At 40.2% G+C, this 18,768-nt stretch overlaps 1 protein-coding gene across 4 annotated transcripts in view; it reads right to left on the reverse strand.

The window, feature by feature from the left end:
- The window catches only part of LOC124116413 (adhesion G-protein coupled receptor G6-like), a 79,119-nt gene that overhangs the window by 22,527 nt on the left and 37,824 nt on the right, over nt 1-18,768 (reverse strand). For all 4 annotated transcript variants that reach the window (XR_007218299.1, XM_048383782.1, XM_048383781.1 and 1 more), the window contains exons 8-9: nt 17,584-17,696; nt 270-471 (exon numbers count right to left, since the gene is read on the reverse strand). Coding sequence is in view for 3 of the 4 variants with exons in the window: in XM_048383782.1 (XP_048239739.1) it covers nt 270-471; nt 17,584-17,696 (315 nt within the window). In the remaining variant the exon portion in view is untranslated. The remainder of the gene's footprint in view (nt 1-269; nt 472-17,583; nt 17,697-18,768) is intronic.

Raw genomic sequence — 18,768 nt, forward strand, 5'->3', positions numbered from 1 at the left:
CTCTTTTAACTTCATGACACAAAGGTGACAACAATTGTAAATACGCCAAAGGTTTATTATTAATTATTATTATTATTAACAATTAATTAACTTACCTCCAAAGAGTTAACCTGTTTTACATTTGGTTTTACGTTGGTGCCTGCATTTCATAGGTTTTGAGCTGCAATCGTGTATGCTCTTTCTTCGAAACTTTCGTAGAACGTCATTCGACTCTTGCTCAAATGTTGATCATGGTAACTGCAGTCATTATTAACAATTAGTTAACTTACCTCCATAAGCATCATCTTTACACAAGGGTCCTAAGCAACAATAATTACACGTCATTCTTTTTTGTAACACGTTTTCCAGTACACAGCTTTCCTTGTTCGTGCCCTCTTGTCTCAGGCATGCTCTGTACCCGTCACATGTCCTCTTCACCGTTAAACCACTACTCTGATAGGTCAAGGTCGTCCTGCAAACAGGCTGCTGATCCTGCACAAAAGAGAGATAACTTTAGAAAGGTGATTGACGAAATCCTCCTCATTACAAATTGATGAACACAGCTTCACATATATGCATGAAATACCCATTTGTGGAAACGAAGCAATGACTTCTGTGAGCACAGCTTCATTCGCGTCCACAGTTGAGACCTCCAAGTTCCAGTTATCGGTATATTTATTGAAGGCCCTTTTTAAGTTCCTCACATGAGGCCTTCGCTATGGCTAACTCGATATGTTCTCAAGAGGCTCCATGACTTCGAGGTAGCCAGGTTTCACTTAACACGGATATCGTGTCAAGCGCAAACATGAAAAACACAACTTTCCATGACATCGACTAGCGCTATTGAAGTCATCTTAATATATTGATTGATTAAAGCAGACTGGCAAGATAAACTGAACTTGTGCATGCATATCCCAATGTCGTTTCGATTAATATTTGACTGAACATATACCAAAATGTTATTTTGTTGTCATTTTCCATTTTAGGATATATGTAAATGAGTGTACATGCAGTTTTCTTTTAACATAAAGTGAAACCTATTCGTAGTACAAGGTAGACGCAATTTCATGGATAACTTCTTTAATACTGTAAAAAGCGACGTTTCGGTAGAGATCCATATACCGCCTTTTACAGTATTAAAGAAGTTGTTATTCATAAAATTGTGTCTACCTTGTCAACCGTCATTTTCTAAGTTATGCCTATCAAACAAGCTATTCGTAGTAATTTAGTACCTACGAATAACGTGTTTTCGAATACAGACTTTGTGTCACGGAGCTGTTCTGTGTCATTAAACAAGTAAGTTAAACAAGTGAGTGAGTGAGTATGGTTTTAGCAATATTCCAGCAATATCACGGCGGGGGACACCAGAAATGGGCTTCACACATTGTACCTATGTCGGGAATCGAACCCAGGTCTTCGGCGTGACGAGCGAACGCTTTAACCACTAGGCTAGCCGACCGCCCCTCAACAAGTATAAAGTAATAATACAAACGTGGTAATAGGTTCACAGGTTTATTACTATCAGCCTGATATAAACATAGCTGACAATAAAAAGTATCAAAAGCCCAATTTACATTGACAACGATCACTGATCAAACCAGAACATAATCACAAGCTGGTTAGCTAAGCAACTGTATAACAGTAAATAAAGAGAGTAGTATCATCAACACTTTGACAAGATAATTAGCGAGATGCATAGACAGCCTATTAAGTCGGCTGCGACCAATTAACACATGTGAGTTAATAAACTCAGCACTCTAATGAGTAAATAATCTGGGCTGGGTTAACCAAGTGGAAATAAACACCGGGGGCCTATCCCCAAAATAAGTCTCTTGGACAATAAAATATACGAAAAACGCCTGCATAGCAAACTGGTCTCACAGACTAAAGACTCAGCCACTTGACTGGGCAAGGAAATTCTTAACTTCCCCAAAAATACAAGGTACATGTAGTTGACCTAAAGAGTATCAAGACTCACAATCTTTAAAATGGTACAAGTATAAGTGAGTGAGTGAGTATGGTTTTAGCAATATTCCAGCAATATCACGGCGGGGGACACCAGAAATGGGCTTATAAAATATACGAAAAACGCCTGCATAGCAAACTGGTCTCCCAGTCACTTGACTGGGCAAGGAAATTCTAAACTTCCCCAAAAATACAAGGTACATGTAGTTGACCTAAAGAGTATCAAGACTCACAATCATTACAATGGTACTAGACCAAAAGAGTAACTTGACTTCCAATCGTAAATAGGTACTTGACCTACACTAGGCGATCGCGGGAAAGTTGGTTATCTAAATATTACTTCAAAACTGTGTGCGGAAGTATAGCTCACTACATCCAGAGTAAGTCAGTACTAGATTAAAACTGCCCCATAATATAACCACTTACCAACGAAACCTAAGTTTCGATCTGACCAAACCAGTAGCAAGACTTTGTTCTTAAATATAACTTTGTATTCATGACTCAATTGTATATATATCAACTTGTTCTCGTCGCTACGTGCTGAAATAATGCCGATGCGACGATAAATTGTAATTCACTCACCCCAGTAGCAAGACGACCCGTAAGCGGTCTAGCGATACCTTGGGGGGGGGGGGGGGGGGGAAACACATAATTTTGCCAAGGCTTCTATAGGAGACACGCGGTCGTCGGAAAAAAGCAACCTCTCTGTGACGCCCCGAGATACTTTGAAGACTGCTTGCTTACATTACTTGAAGTTACGACATCAGTTCAATGACACGACGGCGAAAAATAATCGACTGTTCACACCAATTTTATTCTAAATTTGAGCAATGAAGATAACACGCCTATTCAAAACATTTTTAAAAGTTCAAGGTATTCTATTGTTTCCAAGGCCCCGTGATTTCGTTGGTTAGTTTCATCTTTAGCGTGTCCCGTGCAAGCCCCTTTGGAATGAAGAGCACGGGATCCTGTCTACCCCATGCTTGCCGTGTGCAGACTAATAACAATTTGGTGATCTGGACAATGCTGTGTCAACGTTCCCCAGCAGCGTACATGATTACGTATATGTCCAATTCAAGAAAAAGACAAATCTATAATTTTCATCGGAAAAGTGCTCACTCAATGTCAATTTAAGTTATGAAGTTAAAGTGAAGTTTTGGAAGCCAAAAGAATACACACTTGATTATGTTGCGTGCGTGTTAGAACTTGTGAGAACAACACTGATATATACTGACTAACCTGACAGAAACGGTACATCGATTATCGATTTTCTGTTTGGTAAACTGAGAATCTTTCACACGAAGGTTTTTTTAAAAAGTTTTTTTAAAAGAAGTAACATATTAAATTGATGCATGAAAGATTTCAATATCATCTACTCAGTTATCAATAGCATCAATGATCAGGTATCACTGAGCATGGATTTCAGGGGTTTTACCCTCCTGCTAATCTTTATCAAACTCTATTAGAGGTATCTACAAACATTTTGACAGCTAATGATAAACAAAGTACACATGTAGGTAATTCAAGTAACTATCGTACTAACCTTAACTTTGGGCTGATGAGAAAAGCACCAGAACATTTTCTTTACCGAAAATAAGATAAGTGTTCGATGAAGAAATAGTGAGTTAATTTTCGCCTAAGAATTTTCCAGATGATCTTATAACAATCTGCACGTGTTCGAGGTATCAACTACAACAAGAGCAACCATTTCATAATTATTTGTTTATTACACAAAATTTATTACAATGTTACTGTACAGTAGATGACGACTAACACAAATTGAACATTATCATCACATAACAACATGTTGATGATCAGATCCGGTGACAGGGGCGGCAATAGCGTTTAAACAGCTGCCTGCAATCATGTCGAAATGATTTGTTAGCGATGACATATATGAATGGGTTTGCGGCGTTGTTGATGTAGAAAAGGTGGTTTAGAAAACAGTTCCATATAATTTGCAATCGAGTGTCCTTTGACAATAACCCTGGATGGGCTATGTCTCTCAGTTTGAGAATCCAGAAGGGTAGCCAGGAGAAGAGGAACACCGCTGTCACAAAAACAAAAAGTTTGGGCGCTTTCAAAGCAGATGTTTCGGCTGTGGAGGGGAGGATTTTCTTATTAATGGTAGTGTTTGAAGCGTTGGCGTTGTTGACAGAAGGCACGTCAGCGATTTGAGGCTTACTTAATGACGTCGATGGGGTTGATGCAGCAGTATAAGGTGATCTGGTGTCAATGACGTTGACCTTAACTGGTTGGATGGCGATGCTACAGTTCGTGTCAACCGAAGATTTAATAACAGGAACCAAATACATACTGCTTCCACTATCGATCCTTTTATGGTCTTCAGACACTTTGGGGGCACCTGTTGTGTCTCCGCCCGTACTCACCTGCCTTTTGCGCTTGTAGATTATTAGCCCAACCTTGCTGTATAGCACTACAATCAGTATCACTATAATACAAAATGTAATCATTGTGACACCGCCGAATATAGATTGCCCCAATGATTTGGTATATGCATCACTGTAGTCACAGCCATAACCAACAACGTCAGAGTTTTCATAGCCTGGTATGGGAATTTTCCTCTTGCCATAGAACTCCAGTATTGGGACACTGAATCCTATTCCAACCGTAAAAGTTACGGCAGTCATGATCCTGATCCGCTGATAGGACATGTAGAATTGAAGGGGGTGACAAATAGAGAAGTACCTATCAAAGGCAACAACCATCAGGAATCCACTTGAAATTGACAGGTTAGAATGAATCAGGAATTCAAACGTTTTACAGACTATTACCCAGGTTTGGTTGAAACGGTGAACGATCTTATAAATGACGTAAGGGTGGATGAAAATACATGCAAAGAGGTCAAGGCCACCGAGGATCATGAAAGCGTAATTGGCGGACGTTTTTGTTCTCTTGACAGCGTACACGACGACGACAAGGGCGTTGCCAAGCGTTCCTACTACCATCAACGCAGTCATGAACATCGCCACGAAGACGACCGTTTCGGAGTATCTGGAGTTGGCGAGGTTGTAGACGGCGTGAATGCAGTGACTTTCATTGCCACAATAACGATACGTGGTGAGTGAGATGTTTGAGGTGTTTGCCGCCATGGTCCCTCTCAGCTGAAAACAAGTAAATAAATGATTACACTATGAAAGCAATTGCATGATCTAATAATATGATTAAAGGCACGACAGTTAGTATTGAGACAACTGGTAATGCTATGAATTCGTGTTTTTGTTACCTACATGAACTACACAAGCACGACCAGATATGATTTCCCATAACATGACCATACACGACTGTTGTTGAGTACAACGTAGGTTCTGAGTGTGTGATTGAGTTGGGACACCTTTCACAGGGGCTGATAACTAATTTCCCCACTGTAAGGTAATGGTTATAACGATGTGGACACACTTCAGAGAAAGGTGGTAATGTCTATGATTAACACATCATGATTAATTGCGCTACAATAATAGTTAAATTTGATAGCGTCAGTGAAGCCCCGACATGTGAGTGAGATGCAACAATCGTGTTTGAAATGTTGACAATATAAGCCTATTTTACTTGAACCTAGTTCACTGACGCAAAACAGCTAAACTGATTGCAATAAAATAATTAAATGATATCTAACGCCTGCTGACATTTGCAATGCACTTGAATAATTCACCGTGACTATGTGCTATTGTTCCACGACATTTAAACCCTACATTAACCCTACACGTTTCACCAAGTAAAGTATATTCATTATAATGATTGATATTACAATGATAGCATTACAGCCTCGGTTACATCTCTTGTTCTTGTTTTGATCATCGTATTCTAACGTGCTTTAAAAACAACGTTTTGATAATCATTCTTGATGGCAAATCCCTCGGTGAGGGAGTATAATTAAGGTTCACACACAGCGTTAACCCTTGAATATGAAAACTGTACCATAAACTGCACCACATGTAACAACTACTAACAACGCAAATACGAAAACAATGTAAACAAAACTCCAAACGAACACTGACTATGCGGCATAATCTATAACTCATTTCCAGTCTAGGTCTATACCATGTCACAAAGGGTACTGTCCTAATAATAATTTGGTTATCTGGTAGGTTATTGGCCCTAGTGTTTTGTTAAGGTCAAATGAGTGGTATCGATTAGTGTTTCAACATGGTGACTATTGACAAAATGTAATGTATGGTGACTTCAGCCAAATACTTAGCAGCAAGAGGGAGTACCGAGAGGTTGCAAACAGCCTTGAGCAACTGAAGAACTAACTTCGAAAAGACCAGAGTAACCGAATGTAGTACGTTGATGCTGTTTGATGCTCAATGTTGGCCTCAAGAATCTAGTGAAAATAGTTGTCAACAGACTGGAATTTTATCGATCTATTTTATTGTAGATATATTTACTCAAACCTGGAAACGTGTGACGTTTCTGTGACCACAGAGGAGAGGCATGATAAAATTATGTTGCCCTGACTCAAGTGAGTGAATATGGTTTTACGCCGTTTGTAGCAGAATTACAGCAATATCAAGGCGAGGACACCAGAAATGTGCTTCACCCATTGTACCCATGTCGGGAATCGAACCCGGGTCTTCGGCGTGAACAGCGATCGCTTTAACCTCTTGGCTAAGCCCCACCCCCTCATACTAGAATGTCCCTATGGCCAAGTTCGTGGCATTAAAATGTGTCGCCTGTCTTCAAATTGTCATTATTAGGAAAGTCAATAAACGTATTCGGTTAATAGACTAGGAAAAGAGAATAGGTGATGATTATTAATGTCAACTAAATCTTCCTTAAGATGAAGATACTGACTGCAGACTACCACTTGGACAGCGTACTGTCGGGCCAGGTGCCACTCTTTGAAGTTTGATTCAAGTCAACAAAACAGCATATTCTTTGCCTGCTAACACAAGTTTTATAATGTATATGTGTATAAATCAAGCAATACAATATTACCTTCATGACAACGTCTAGATCTAGACATAAGACAGGCGGTGTGTTATATCCTAAATGTAAATACACCTTTAAACCGTATTCTGCCTGTGTCAATTGATCCTCGCGCATAACGTTTCATGTTTTCATTAGTTTTTAATGCAAATGTCAATCGTGTATGGCGCCATTAAATGATGGGTATCATGCAACAATTACTTAACGATTTAGAGTACAAACACCATCACTTCACTGAGAGATTGTGTTGTAATTGTACCTTGTGTACCTTGTGTTATAGTTATTTCGTGCCATGGAAATGAATACATGTATTCCATGAACACACACTGCGAAGAGGCAAAGAATGATAGTGTTGTTGACTATTCTCCGGTGTTGATTTTGAAACGTCGCTAAAGGTCGTATTACCCATGTTACTGAAATTCGGTTCATTTTGTGTCAAAGCGCAGACTGAGAATCTCTCATATATGTCACTGTATGAATTGCAAAATTCAAAACCTTATAGATGGAGTCGCCCTCGAATAAATGTTTTGAAAATATACCCCGGTGAATCTCTGATTTCATTAGTACCATATTCCGGTACAATTATAAAGATAACGTTCATGTAATAGAACGGATTTCGGATTCCCGTAACTGATATCCCCAAATGATAGTGAGGCTGGAGGCACTTATTTTATCAATGTGTTCTTGTGAAAGAAGCCAATTGACAGGCAGTTGAGAACATATCAGATTGCTTTGAAACACACATTTAATTCATACGGTGGGTGGATCATTGGCAACAGGCATCGATACAGTTGTACTTAAATATGCTCCTGGTACTTCAACTCGCATCGACACAGTTTGACTTAAACATGTCCCTAATTTTCATTCGGTGTCTCTTGTGCCTGCTTGGACTACAGCACAATCTCCCCAAAATGATAAGACTGCGTGGTATTTTGCGTGTGTGCTCTGTGGTAATCTGTCCAGTTTGTATCAATGTTGACATTTGTTAAAAAACAAAACAAAACATAAATCGACATACCTTCTGCTTCTGGCGACAGGGGCTGACTGCAGCAGAGTCTACGTTGAGTAGTTCCAACACCCCTGGATCACTCGGGTATTGATTGAACGTCATGCAGATACGTTTTCACTGATTGGTCAGAGTAACTGTGCTTGACCAATCATGAATCAATACTTCTCTCACACACCTCAGAGATTTTCACATCTATTTCACATTAGGTGGCATTATTTTACAACAGACCTTACAGGACCACATGGCGGGTCTAACGGGTCGTTGCATGTGCAGGCTGAGTAGAGATTGCTTGGGCACAGCTTCTGATATTCGCTCTGTCGTTACATGGTCCATTTTCTGATGTTTGTTAATAATGTGTACATCAGACTCAAGCTCTTTAACATCGTTATTAAATGTACAGATCTTTTCAAGAATGTTACATTAATACACATGATATTTTGCCGTAAGTAGAAGATAAGTCTCGTTAATCCGACACTCGTTAATCCGACGCTCGGCTTTATCCGACACAAATGATGGGAACCGATTGATTCAGTGCTATTTAGTCCCGTTAATCCGACATTCTCGCACTCCGACTCCGACACACCTAATTTGCAACGAATTGCCGAAATCACTCATTAATCAGTCTCGTTAATCCGACACAGTGATCAGCGTACTCCGTGGTCATCTGACCGCGAGTACACAACCCCGTGTTTTGACACGCACTTGCTGCAGAGATTAACTTAACAATTAACAGGAAAAGCTATTCAAACCTGTATGTACAAAGCTATACAAATGTAGTTTACAAATTGAAGCCAGATAAATGTGCATGAAGCCAGTTTTAAATACGAACAGGTATATGGTCGACTCACCATGGTCGACTGGTATGTAAACAAGAAAGCATGGATGACTTCATTAATATTCAAAGCCTGGCTACTGATCTTGGATCGGCAAATGCGATTGGAGCAACGCCACGTGGTATTGCTGTTGGACCACGCCCCATCCCATGCTACTGTCGACATAACTAATGTGAAATGTCACATTTTGCCACCAAACACCACATCGCACATTCAGCCACTAGATGCCGGGATCATAAAGAATTTCAAGCTTTATTATAAGAAACAGCAAATGAAATTAAACCTCGACAATGTTGATGCTGAAGAACCACAAGCCCTAGACGTCAAGCGAGAAGGGGACTTTGAGAAATGTGCCTTCAAAATGTTAGAAACAGAAAACACTGACAGACTATTTTAAGTAGATGAAGCAAGTTGTTAAGACAGTAGCACTTGCATTTACACGAGGAAACGTGTGTCGTTGATCATGTGATAAATTCAGTGAGTAATGTCTCTATTGTTATGTATAAATGGGAAAATTATTATTATTTTTGCACAATCATTAATTATAAATTAAGGAATGAATGAATAAACAACATAACAATATTAATATTTCGTTTTTAATGATTTTATTTCAAGGTACACACGGTTATTATCTATCGTGAAGACGTCCGATTTTCGATCACAAATCACTTAATTTCGTTAATCCGACATACTCGTTATATCTGTCACATTTATTACAGGTCTTGATATTAATTTTATGTAAATATGTTACATGGAAATATTTTGTAAAGGATTTTGAATTGTATTGTATATTTGTTTTAGATTACCAAACCGTTTATATGTTCAAATTTGTATAAATCAACATCTAAATTGATGTGTCTGACTAAATACGAATACCAATACTTGGCTTTTGCCGGTACGTCAGAGCTATTGTTAATCCTAGTGTTCGGTATGATCGTAGGCTACTGAAACACCTATGGGAGTCTACACAGGATATTAGTTGCATTAATTAATATCTGAATAACAACTGTGTCTTACTTATCATCTACTCATTAAGTAACAACATATTGCATTCTTTAATTTCTATGACTTTACACATTTCTAGCACTGTACATACCGCGATTTATACAACAGGCCTGTGTTGGGACTGATCAATTATCAACAAGGGGATGTTATTGTATAAGTGTAGGCGAACTACCACACCTCTTCGGCAGAGGAAGTTTGTTTAATGATGTTCTAGGTGTGTTGTCACAGAGAATCAAGCAGTCATCTCCCATTTGTCAGACAGCTTAGAACAACACTCTTTATGGTTGAGGGCACATCAGGTGTGTGATATATTCCCTTAAATCCGAATAGACTAGTCCTGTCAACAACTGAAAGGCAACTGGTACAAAGATAACAAAATTTATACAAATCAGTGTTTAGTCTTGATTTATTATTGCTTTATACTTTGGAATATATTGCTCTGTTAAAGGAGGTTTACATTATATATATCAAGTATAATACATAACATACACGTATACGTAATATATAATTACCATTAATCATAATGAAGAAAGTAATATTTACTTCCACATCAATGTCAATGTACTGTCAGTCCTTCAAGTCATAGTTGGAATGTAACCTGCTGCAGGAATTGCATTGGGGTCTTCACTCCCTGGCGCAGTTGTTCCTTTGGCTCTTTTTCAGTGCTGGTTCTCTTGATTCTTGGAGACGCAGCACCAAGTCAACCTGGATAAGCTTGGCTTTGTCTGCTTTTTAAGTATTCTTCACAACTTTAATTTGACGTTAGATGTTGGGGTGTCGGTGAGGAAGAGAACCCTTCCAGATAGTTGTTGGTCCTGGGGCCATGAGTATCATGATGGTTCCACGTTGGTATCCGGAATCTAGCATCATCGTCGACTCTGGTGGTCAGGAAGCAGGACGAACACTTGTTGGTAGGTGACAGATCCACTTCCCAGTACAATCGCCAGTGTGTACAGGTCTGCCTTACAGCATTCTTGTCTAACTGTACCTGTTGTGTTCCTCCGGTGGATGTGACGTACTCAACTTTGCGTAATGCAGCTCTAGTCATGGTTTGGTACCCATTGTTGTTGTTGCTTTAAGTGTTTAAGAGGTCGCCTTCTGCCTACGCAATTTCTGCTGACCTGTCCCTCTTTGGAACTCATGTGTTTGAGTAGGGTACACATATCTATTGCAAGTTTTGTTACTCATAGAGACGGAATCCAGCACAGCTCCACTTGTTGCCCTTGGTCTGATAGTTTTGTATATTCGTATAGAATATTATTGACTGTGTGTGGCCTGGTGTTTGAGTTTCTGCCCTGATGGCTTGAAGTGCACTTAGCGAGCACTGTTGTTGATAGGATTCTTGGATCCATCAGTGTGTATAAGGGCCCAGCCGTCCCAGGTAGTTACAATTTTAGTGATAGCTACTGATCGGGGTTTTCATTTTAGTGACTTCTGAGTGTCAGTTCAGCAGTGTCAACTCTTGGAGTTTTTAAAGTCCAGGGTAGGGTGTAACCCTTTGTAGTGACTTTCTGGTGGCTGAATGTCATCACAATTGTGACTTTGGATGAGGTCACGTACTAATATCCCAGATGGCTTTAGCGAGGCAATTTTCTGAACTAGGGCTTCATCTCGGGTGTTTTTGTGTTGCCATACCTTCGTCCCCAGAACGATAATATTGCCTGCTCTCGTCTATTTTCAAGGGAGTTCTCCTGTTTCTACTAGTAATACTTTTGGTGAAATACCAGTTGCTGCACCGGTTGCCAGCATTTGTATTGTATTCTGTGGAGGCGGCGCAAGACAGTATTTGATGTAGAGTGAAAGGCTTCACAACCATGGTCTATTTTTGATCTCATAAATGATTTGTAGAGGTCAAGCCGGGTGTCCGTCGATGTGCCCCAATATGTCCTGGATTTGCCCGTAACACGTTCAGGTCTTTTTGACATCTGTTTTCCACATATCCTATATGTGTGCGCCAAGTGAGGTGTTGATCTCGGATCACCCTAGAAATATTGCGGATGTTTCGAATTTGATTGGTTTGCCTTTTATGGGGAGACGGGGTATCATAGCATTTTTCCTTATCTTTCTACCACAGTTTTATCTCTTGAAAGGGTGAACCCATTTATTGCACTATTGATCTACTCCGTCCAGGGCTGTTTTGTGTTTTTTTCCCCAGATTTGTGAACTATCTCTGTGCTTTTCCAATATTGCTCCACAATCAGCGAATAAAAAAACGTTTGGGTAGGAGGGTTGATATGATCAAATAGATCATTGATTATGATGTTAAACAGGGTTAGGCTTAAAATGCTGGCTTGTGGCGTGCCAGTGGCAAAGGATCAGATTGATTGTTTCCTATTTTAACTGATAGCGACCTGTCTTGTCTACTCCATTTTATGCTAGTTTTTTGAGGAGTCAGTCATGCCATACCATGTCGAAGGCTTTGCTGAAGTCCACAAATACTGCGGCTAGGTATTGTCTGTTGAATTAAGCTTTTTTAATTTCATGTTCCAGTCTTAGTATATGATCTAGACATGAGTATCCATTCTTCACGCGTCTTATATGATATAGCTACTAATTTCAGTAAAAACAACGCGGATGAATATAGCTATGAGACTAAACAGATCTACTCAGTGAACACATCAATGACAACAAACTGTCAAACATTAAAATATGAAGTACATAAACTTCAAAGTGATTACAGTTTTGTTGTAACTGGCCTACTCACTTACGAAAACACACTGGTTATGTTAAAAAAACTCATTAAACTCACTTGTAAAATCTAGCAGTAAGCACATCTCACAAACTTCAGTGAAAACAAAAACATTTACAGTTTAACCAAGACGTTTTAAACTTCAAAGAGGTAGCCAGTGTCTGGGTCATATCATTATGAGTTAACGGGTGTGTGGCAGTTAAAAAATATTCCTCTGTCTGACAACTGTGTGTCTGACAAATGGAAGGACACAATCCTTCCAAATTATCTGGCAACCCAATAAACACACCAACGCATTGCACGATCTGGCATATCTGTGCCGAAATAAGCACAATCATCATGCGCATCCTTTCTTAAATGATGTAACATTGGCTTTACTTCGCCCATTGTTACTTTTAATATAGACAACGAGTAACACGAGTCACACACTGTGGCTCGTGGTGGTGTTATTGAGACATAACGTCCTTCAATCTACATCCGTAAATACTGAAACGTTATAACCATTCCCGATTAGTGGAACATAATATCGTATGTTACTCATCAGATTACAACACGCTGGAAAGTCATTTAGAATTAAAAATAAACTGTGGATCGCAATACTCATCATCGTTATTGATTGTAAAAAGCTTATTCAGCCATACCATGACCCAAATGAAGTGCATCATACATTGTACCCGTTTTGGGAATTGATCCTCCACTACCTCATCATCGATAGAAAAGGAAAGTAATTAAATGTGAAATGTTACCAAGGACACAGCAGATGTGATACCGCACCCTTTATCTTCTCTCAGTCTAATCAGTCAATGTGATTTTTCAAACCACCGACGGTTGTTTATGAGTATGAATGAATGAATGAGTGAGGTGAGGTGAAATGGGGTTTAACGTCGCGTCCGAGATTATTGCACTTATATAGCGACGTGCATGCACGTGTGTGTGTTTGTGTGGCTGCTTATACTAGTCCGGACTGATGCCGATTTATAGTGCTAGCTCACTGAGATACCATGCCGCAGTTTAACATGAATACCCCACTCAGACACAGTTTACTGGCCTTGTTTTAGCCCCTTAATGCCGAGCGCCAGACAGGGTAACAACAAGTACCATCTTTTAACGTCTTTTGGTATGACGCGGCCGGGGATCGATCATCGGACCTTCCGCTCTCCGGGCGGACGCTCTACCACTAGACCAGACTGACTGACTGACTGACTGACTGACTGACTGACTGACTGACTGACTGACTGACTGACTGACTGACTATTTCCTCCAGATAAATCCGAAGATTCTCCAAACATGAAGATTATGTAATGAAATAATTAAATAATAACATAATCAAACACATATATCAATGTCCCGCATATTTACAGGGTATAAACAGTAAGAAATATTGGTAAGAATACCACACGTTGCTTAGGATATGTCTAATTTGATATGAATACTTTGAGAATTCAAAAATAGTGAAATGCCACGTTATTTCATCAATGTCATTGGTGAAATGCCACGTTATTTCATCAATGTCATTGTTATCTGCACCAAGAAAGAATGCTAACATATCATGGCCTTACATCATCTCTATATCAACATACATTTCAACATCAAGATGATCAATAAGAGTGGAAAAGAATACTAGTACATCTCTCTCTGAAAGTAGACATTCACAGTTAAAGATGACATGGTGATAGTAATCAAGAGCAAAAATATTAAATTTGGTACATTCTTTTGATATTTTGCTTCTAGATCCAATCCTTATTACATACTGTTTCTTTTCTCAATTCTGGATGTAACATAACAATGCTGTATAACACATGAGGAGTAAGTGTTGTGTGAATTTTAGAATATCGAGACAGGTCAGATCCACATGATAGTTTATATTTCCATACTTCTTCCTCGTGTGTAGTTATTTCACTTCACAATCTTAACACATTTTAAACATATTTGCCTGGAGAAGACATTTGTTAGATTAAATCGATTCTTTGATGGAAAAGAGCTTCAAATCTATAGAGATAATGAAACTCCAAATGCAATAGACTTACATCAATTGCAATGTCGATCTTCTCTAGGTACACTACGCCATCGGTCATTCCTAATGGGTAAGTTGTGATTAGGTGTTTGGAATTTGAGGGTACGGATGGAAATCGTTTTGGGAAGAAAAAGATAACGTTCAAAGTTTGGGCTTGCCTTATTGAGCTGATACTATTTCTCGCGTTTTGTAAAACAATACATTTTAGAATTCGTTCAACTTATGAGATTAACCAGGGCGTAGTGCACAAAGACGGATCATAACATGTTTGTGTAAGGCAAATATTATTTGAAAGTTGTTTTACAAAGTGTAACCATGGGTACATATTCGGATTAACGTAACGATATAATTATAAACATATGTTTTAATTTGGAACGACCATTTTCAAAAGTAAGCTTATGCCAGAATGATATAACCCGTTTACAAATTCCAATATTTAAAGGTTCTCAACTCAATTCACCAATAGACCATAAAGTTTGGTGTTGAATGTCTGGGACCGGCTGCAATTTTGAGGAATTTCAGGTGTAACCTCTTCATAATATCTATATCATATAAGACCCCATACTTCCGGACGAAACAATAAAATAGGAATTACCAAAGTATCAAAAGCTGACAGTACACAATCCAGCGACAAGTTCAAGTTCCGCGCTTTCTTTTACAGATAGTACATAGCTTTTGTGGCAATTGCACTTAACATCCTCAGTCCATAGACAAGGGGTCTGTTCCTAAGGAACTGGATTCAAAGGAATGTATAACTATGAACGATTTCTGAAACCTTTGTCCCAAAGCAGAAATTTTAGTTTGAAGATTTTGCTGTTCCTATTAACATGCTTAAAAGCATGTGACGCTTCGAGCGTTGAAAGTCGCAGGAGGGCGTTAACCCATACATACACACTAACATAAACATATATACGTATAACCCCGTGGGGAGTCCGGGGAACAATATTTATCCAGTGCCCTAATGCTTGTCGCAGGGGTCTTCTAACATTACCATTGGGCGATTATGATCGGTGTTCTGTCTGTGTTTGTGTCATCGGGAGTGTGCTGAGAGACCGACACCTATATGATTAACAGATGCAAGTAGTGCTGCCAGGCTGACACCTATATGATTAACAGATGCAGGTAGTGCTGCAGGGCCGACACCTATAGGATTAACAGATGCAGGTAGCGTTGCTAGGCAGACACCTATAGGATTAACAGATGCAGGTAGTGCTGCCAGACCGACACCTATAGGATTAACAGATGCAGGTAGTGCTGCCAGGCCGACACCTATAGGATTAACAGATGCAGGTCGTGCTACCAGGCTGACACCTATAGCATTAACAGATGCAGGTAGTGCTGACAGGCAGACACCTATAGGATTAACAGATGCAGGTAGTGCTACCAGGCAGACACCTTTAGGATTAACAGATGTAGGTAGTGCTGCCAGGCCGACACCTATAGCATTAACAGATGTAGGTAGTGCTACCAGGCAGACACATATAGGATTAACAGATGCAGGTAGTGCTACCAGGCAGACACCTTTAGGATTAACAGATGTAGGTAGTGCTGCCAGGCCGACACCTATAGCATTAACAGATGCGGGTAGTGCTACCAGGCAGACACCTTTAGGATTAACAGATGTAGGTAGTGCTGCCAGGCCGACACCTATATGATTAACAGATGCAGGTAGTGCTACCAGACAGACACCTTTAGGATTAACAGATGTAGGTAGTGCTGCCAGGCCGACACCTACAGCATTAACAGATGCAGGTAGTGCTACCAGGCAGACACCTATAGTATTAACAGATGCAGGTAGTGCTACCAGGCCGACACCTGTAGGATTAACAGATGCAGGTAGTGCTGCCAGGCAGACACCTATAGTATTAACAGATGCAGGTAGTGCTGCCAGTCAGACACCTATAGGATTAACAGTTGCAGGTAGTGCTGCCAGGCAGACACCTATAGGATTAACAGGTGCAGGTAGTGCTACCGGGCAGATATCCGGGTATCGTTTGAAGTGGTCAATGATTTAACGTGATACTAGTGGGGACCACTTAACTGACGTTCACCTATACTTTTTGAAAGTTTACAATATTTTGATTAGCTGTTACTTAAAGAACAAATACTTTTCGTGAATAAAAGTGAAAAACGACATTTCCATAGTCAAAAGAAAAGCGTATCATGTCCTACATGTGGCACCCGTCACAAACACATGCTTAGGCAAGTTAATTGTTCACCTGAAAAAATACATGGGAAAATATGGTACAAGTAAAATAGGGAAAAGCCTTGGCCATTTTGTTTGTCCCTGATACTACAAATTTGGTATGTCTTTCGCGTGTATACCATAAAAACTTTAAAACCTTGTTGTAACCCTGCTCAAACAACTTATTGAAACTTTTCCCTTCCGTCTGACGTGTGTGATAGTGGTGAACAAAGATGAAAAATCAAATGTGAAATCAACATGGAAAGGGTTTTATCGCTTTTATTAACGAAATTGAAGCTGGTTCTTTTCTGAGATTTAAAAAAAGAGAAGTTATGAAGGAAACTATGAAGATCATCAAGAATATTGCCTCCAAGACCACTGACCCTCTGCGGCGAAGAAGTCAACAAATGGCGGGCTGGAGACTTGACCGAGGAGTCCAAGGCTGTCGTTAATGCCACTGCCGACCTTCCATGCCTAGAAGACAAATGTTTTCCAGGCCAGAAGAAAGTCCTTTCCCTCAACACCCCAGCAACAGAGCAGAGCGCGTCATCTTTGTGACGCTGAGGTAATGTACGGAACTTTCTATGTGGAGTCAACTCGTTTCTTGCAGCTGTATACACTTCACGCCTTTGTCAGTTTGTCATGTTCCCCCGAGTATTCTTTCTTCTTCCGTACAAGAAGCATCAACTCCATGAAAATTGTGGATATGGTGACCGCGTGTCTTCACTTTAATTACAATTTAGAAAAATGTCCATTCTAAATATCTCCCACAGTATGTTATTGATCTATTTACAATTCTCACTGCTAAATCTATGCATTTCATGAACTGAGCTGGAAAATATACACTTGTTTACTCACATCTTCTTATTTTTTAATTCATAATACAGACTCCCATACGCAAGGAAGTACTGCGAGGCCGGACTGGGCGGATATCAAATACTAATGTTCACTTACCCCCTCAAGCGAACATTCTTGTAGCTGTCCTTGCCGATCGCACATCTCAGGAGACGCCTTGCCCTGGCAAGTCCGGCAACTCTGGTCATCCTCAAACACAGATGGATCGTCCTCTGGAAGCAGAATATGTCAACATTGAGTTCACAACACCAGGTGTGCCCGAGTGAGTGTAGTGTGAGTGTGTGTGTTGGCGAATGCATGTTATGTGAGTGTAAATGTGTGCGTGTGCGTGTGAGGATGAATGAGTGAGTGAGGATGAATGAGTGTGTGTGTGTGTGTGTGTGTGTGTGTGTGTGTGTGTGTGTGTGTGGTTTGTTTGTTTGTTGTTTAACGCCGCACTCAGCAATATTTCAGCTATATGGCAGCGGTTTGTAAATAATCGAGTCTGGACCAGACAATCCAGTGATTGACATCATGAGCATCGTTCCTTTGGGATACGATGACATGCATCAACCAAGTCAGCGAGCCTGGCCACCTGATCACGTTAGTCGTGTGTGCGAGTGAGTGAGTGTGTGTATGAGCGTGTTTGTGTGTGAGCGTGTCTGTGAGTGTGATTGCGAGTGAGTGTGAGTGTATGAGCTAGCGAATGAGTGTGAGCGTGTGTGTGAGTGTGAGCGTGTCTGTGTGTGAGATCGCGAGTGTGTGTGTATGAGCTAGCGAATGAGTGTGAGCGTGTCTGTGTGTGTGATCGCGAGTGTGTGTGTATGAGCGAGCGAATGAGTGCGAGCGTGTGTGTGTTAGTGTAAAAATAACGTTATTAGTTAATGAATACACATCCAAGATTATTGCAGTTATATAGCGACATGCAAGCATGTGTGTGTGTGTGTGTGTGTGTGTGTGTGTGTGTGTGTGTGTGTGTGGCTGCTTGTACTAGTCCGGACTGATGCCGATTTATAGTGCTAGCCCACTGAGATACCATGCCGCAGTTTAACATGAATACCCCACTCAGACACAGTATACTGACTCCGAGCCGACCAGTCCTTGTTTTAGCCCCTTAATGCCGAGCGCCAGACAGGGTAACAACAAGTACCATCTTTTAACGTCTTTTGGTATGACGCGGCCGGGGATCGCTCTACCACTAGACCACGGAGGCGGTCTTGAGATACCATGATTCTTGCAGCAGCACATATAAAGCACAGCAGCTACTGCCGTCAGATCATGTTGCGCAATCTGATAGTCATGTGA

The sequence above is a fragment of the Haliotis rufescens genome, unplaced genomic scaffold (genome assembly GCF_023055435.1).
Source record: "Haliotis rufescens isolate VD_foot unplaced genomic scaffold, xgHalRufe1.0.p SCAF_5, whole genome shotgun sequence".
Taxonomy (NCBI): Eukaryota; Metazoa; Mollusca; class Gastropoda; order Lepetellida; family Haliotidae; genus Haliotis; species Haliotis rufescens.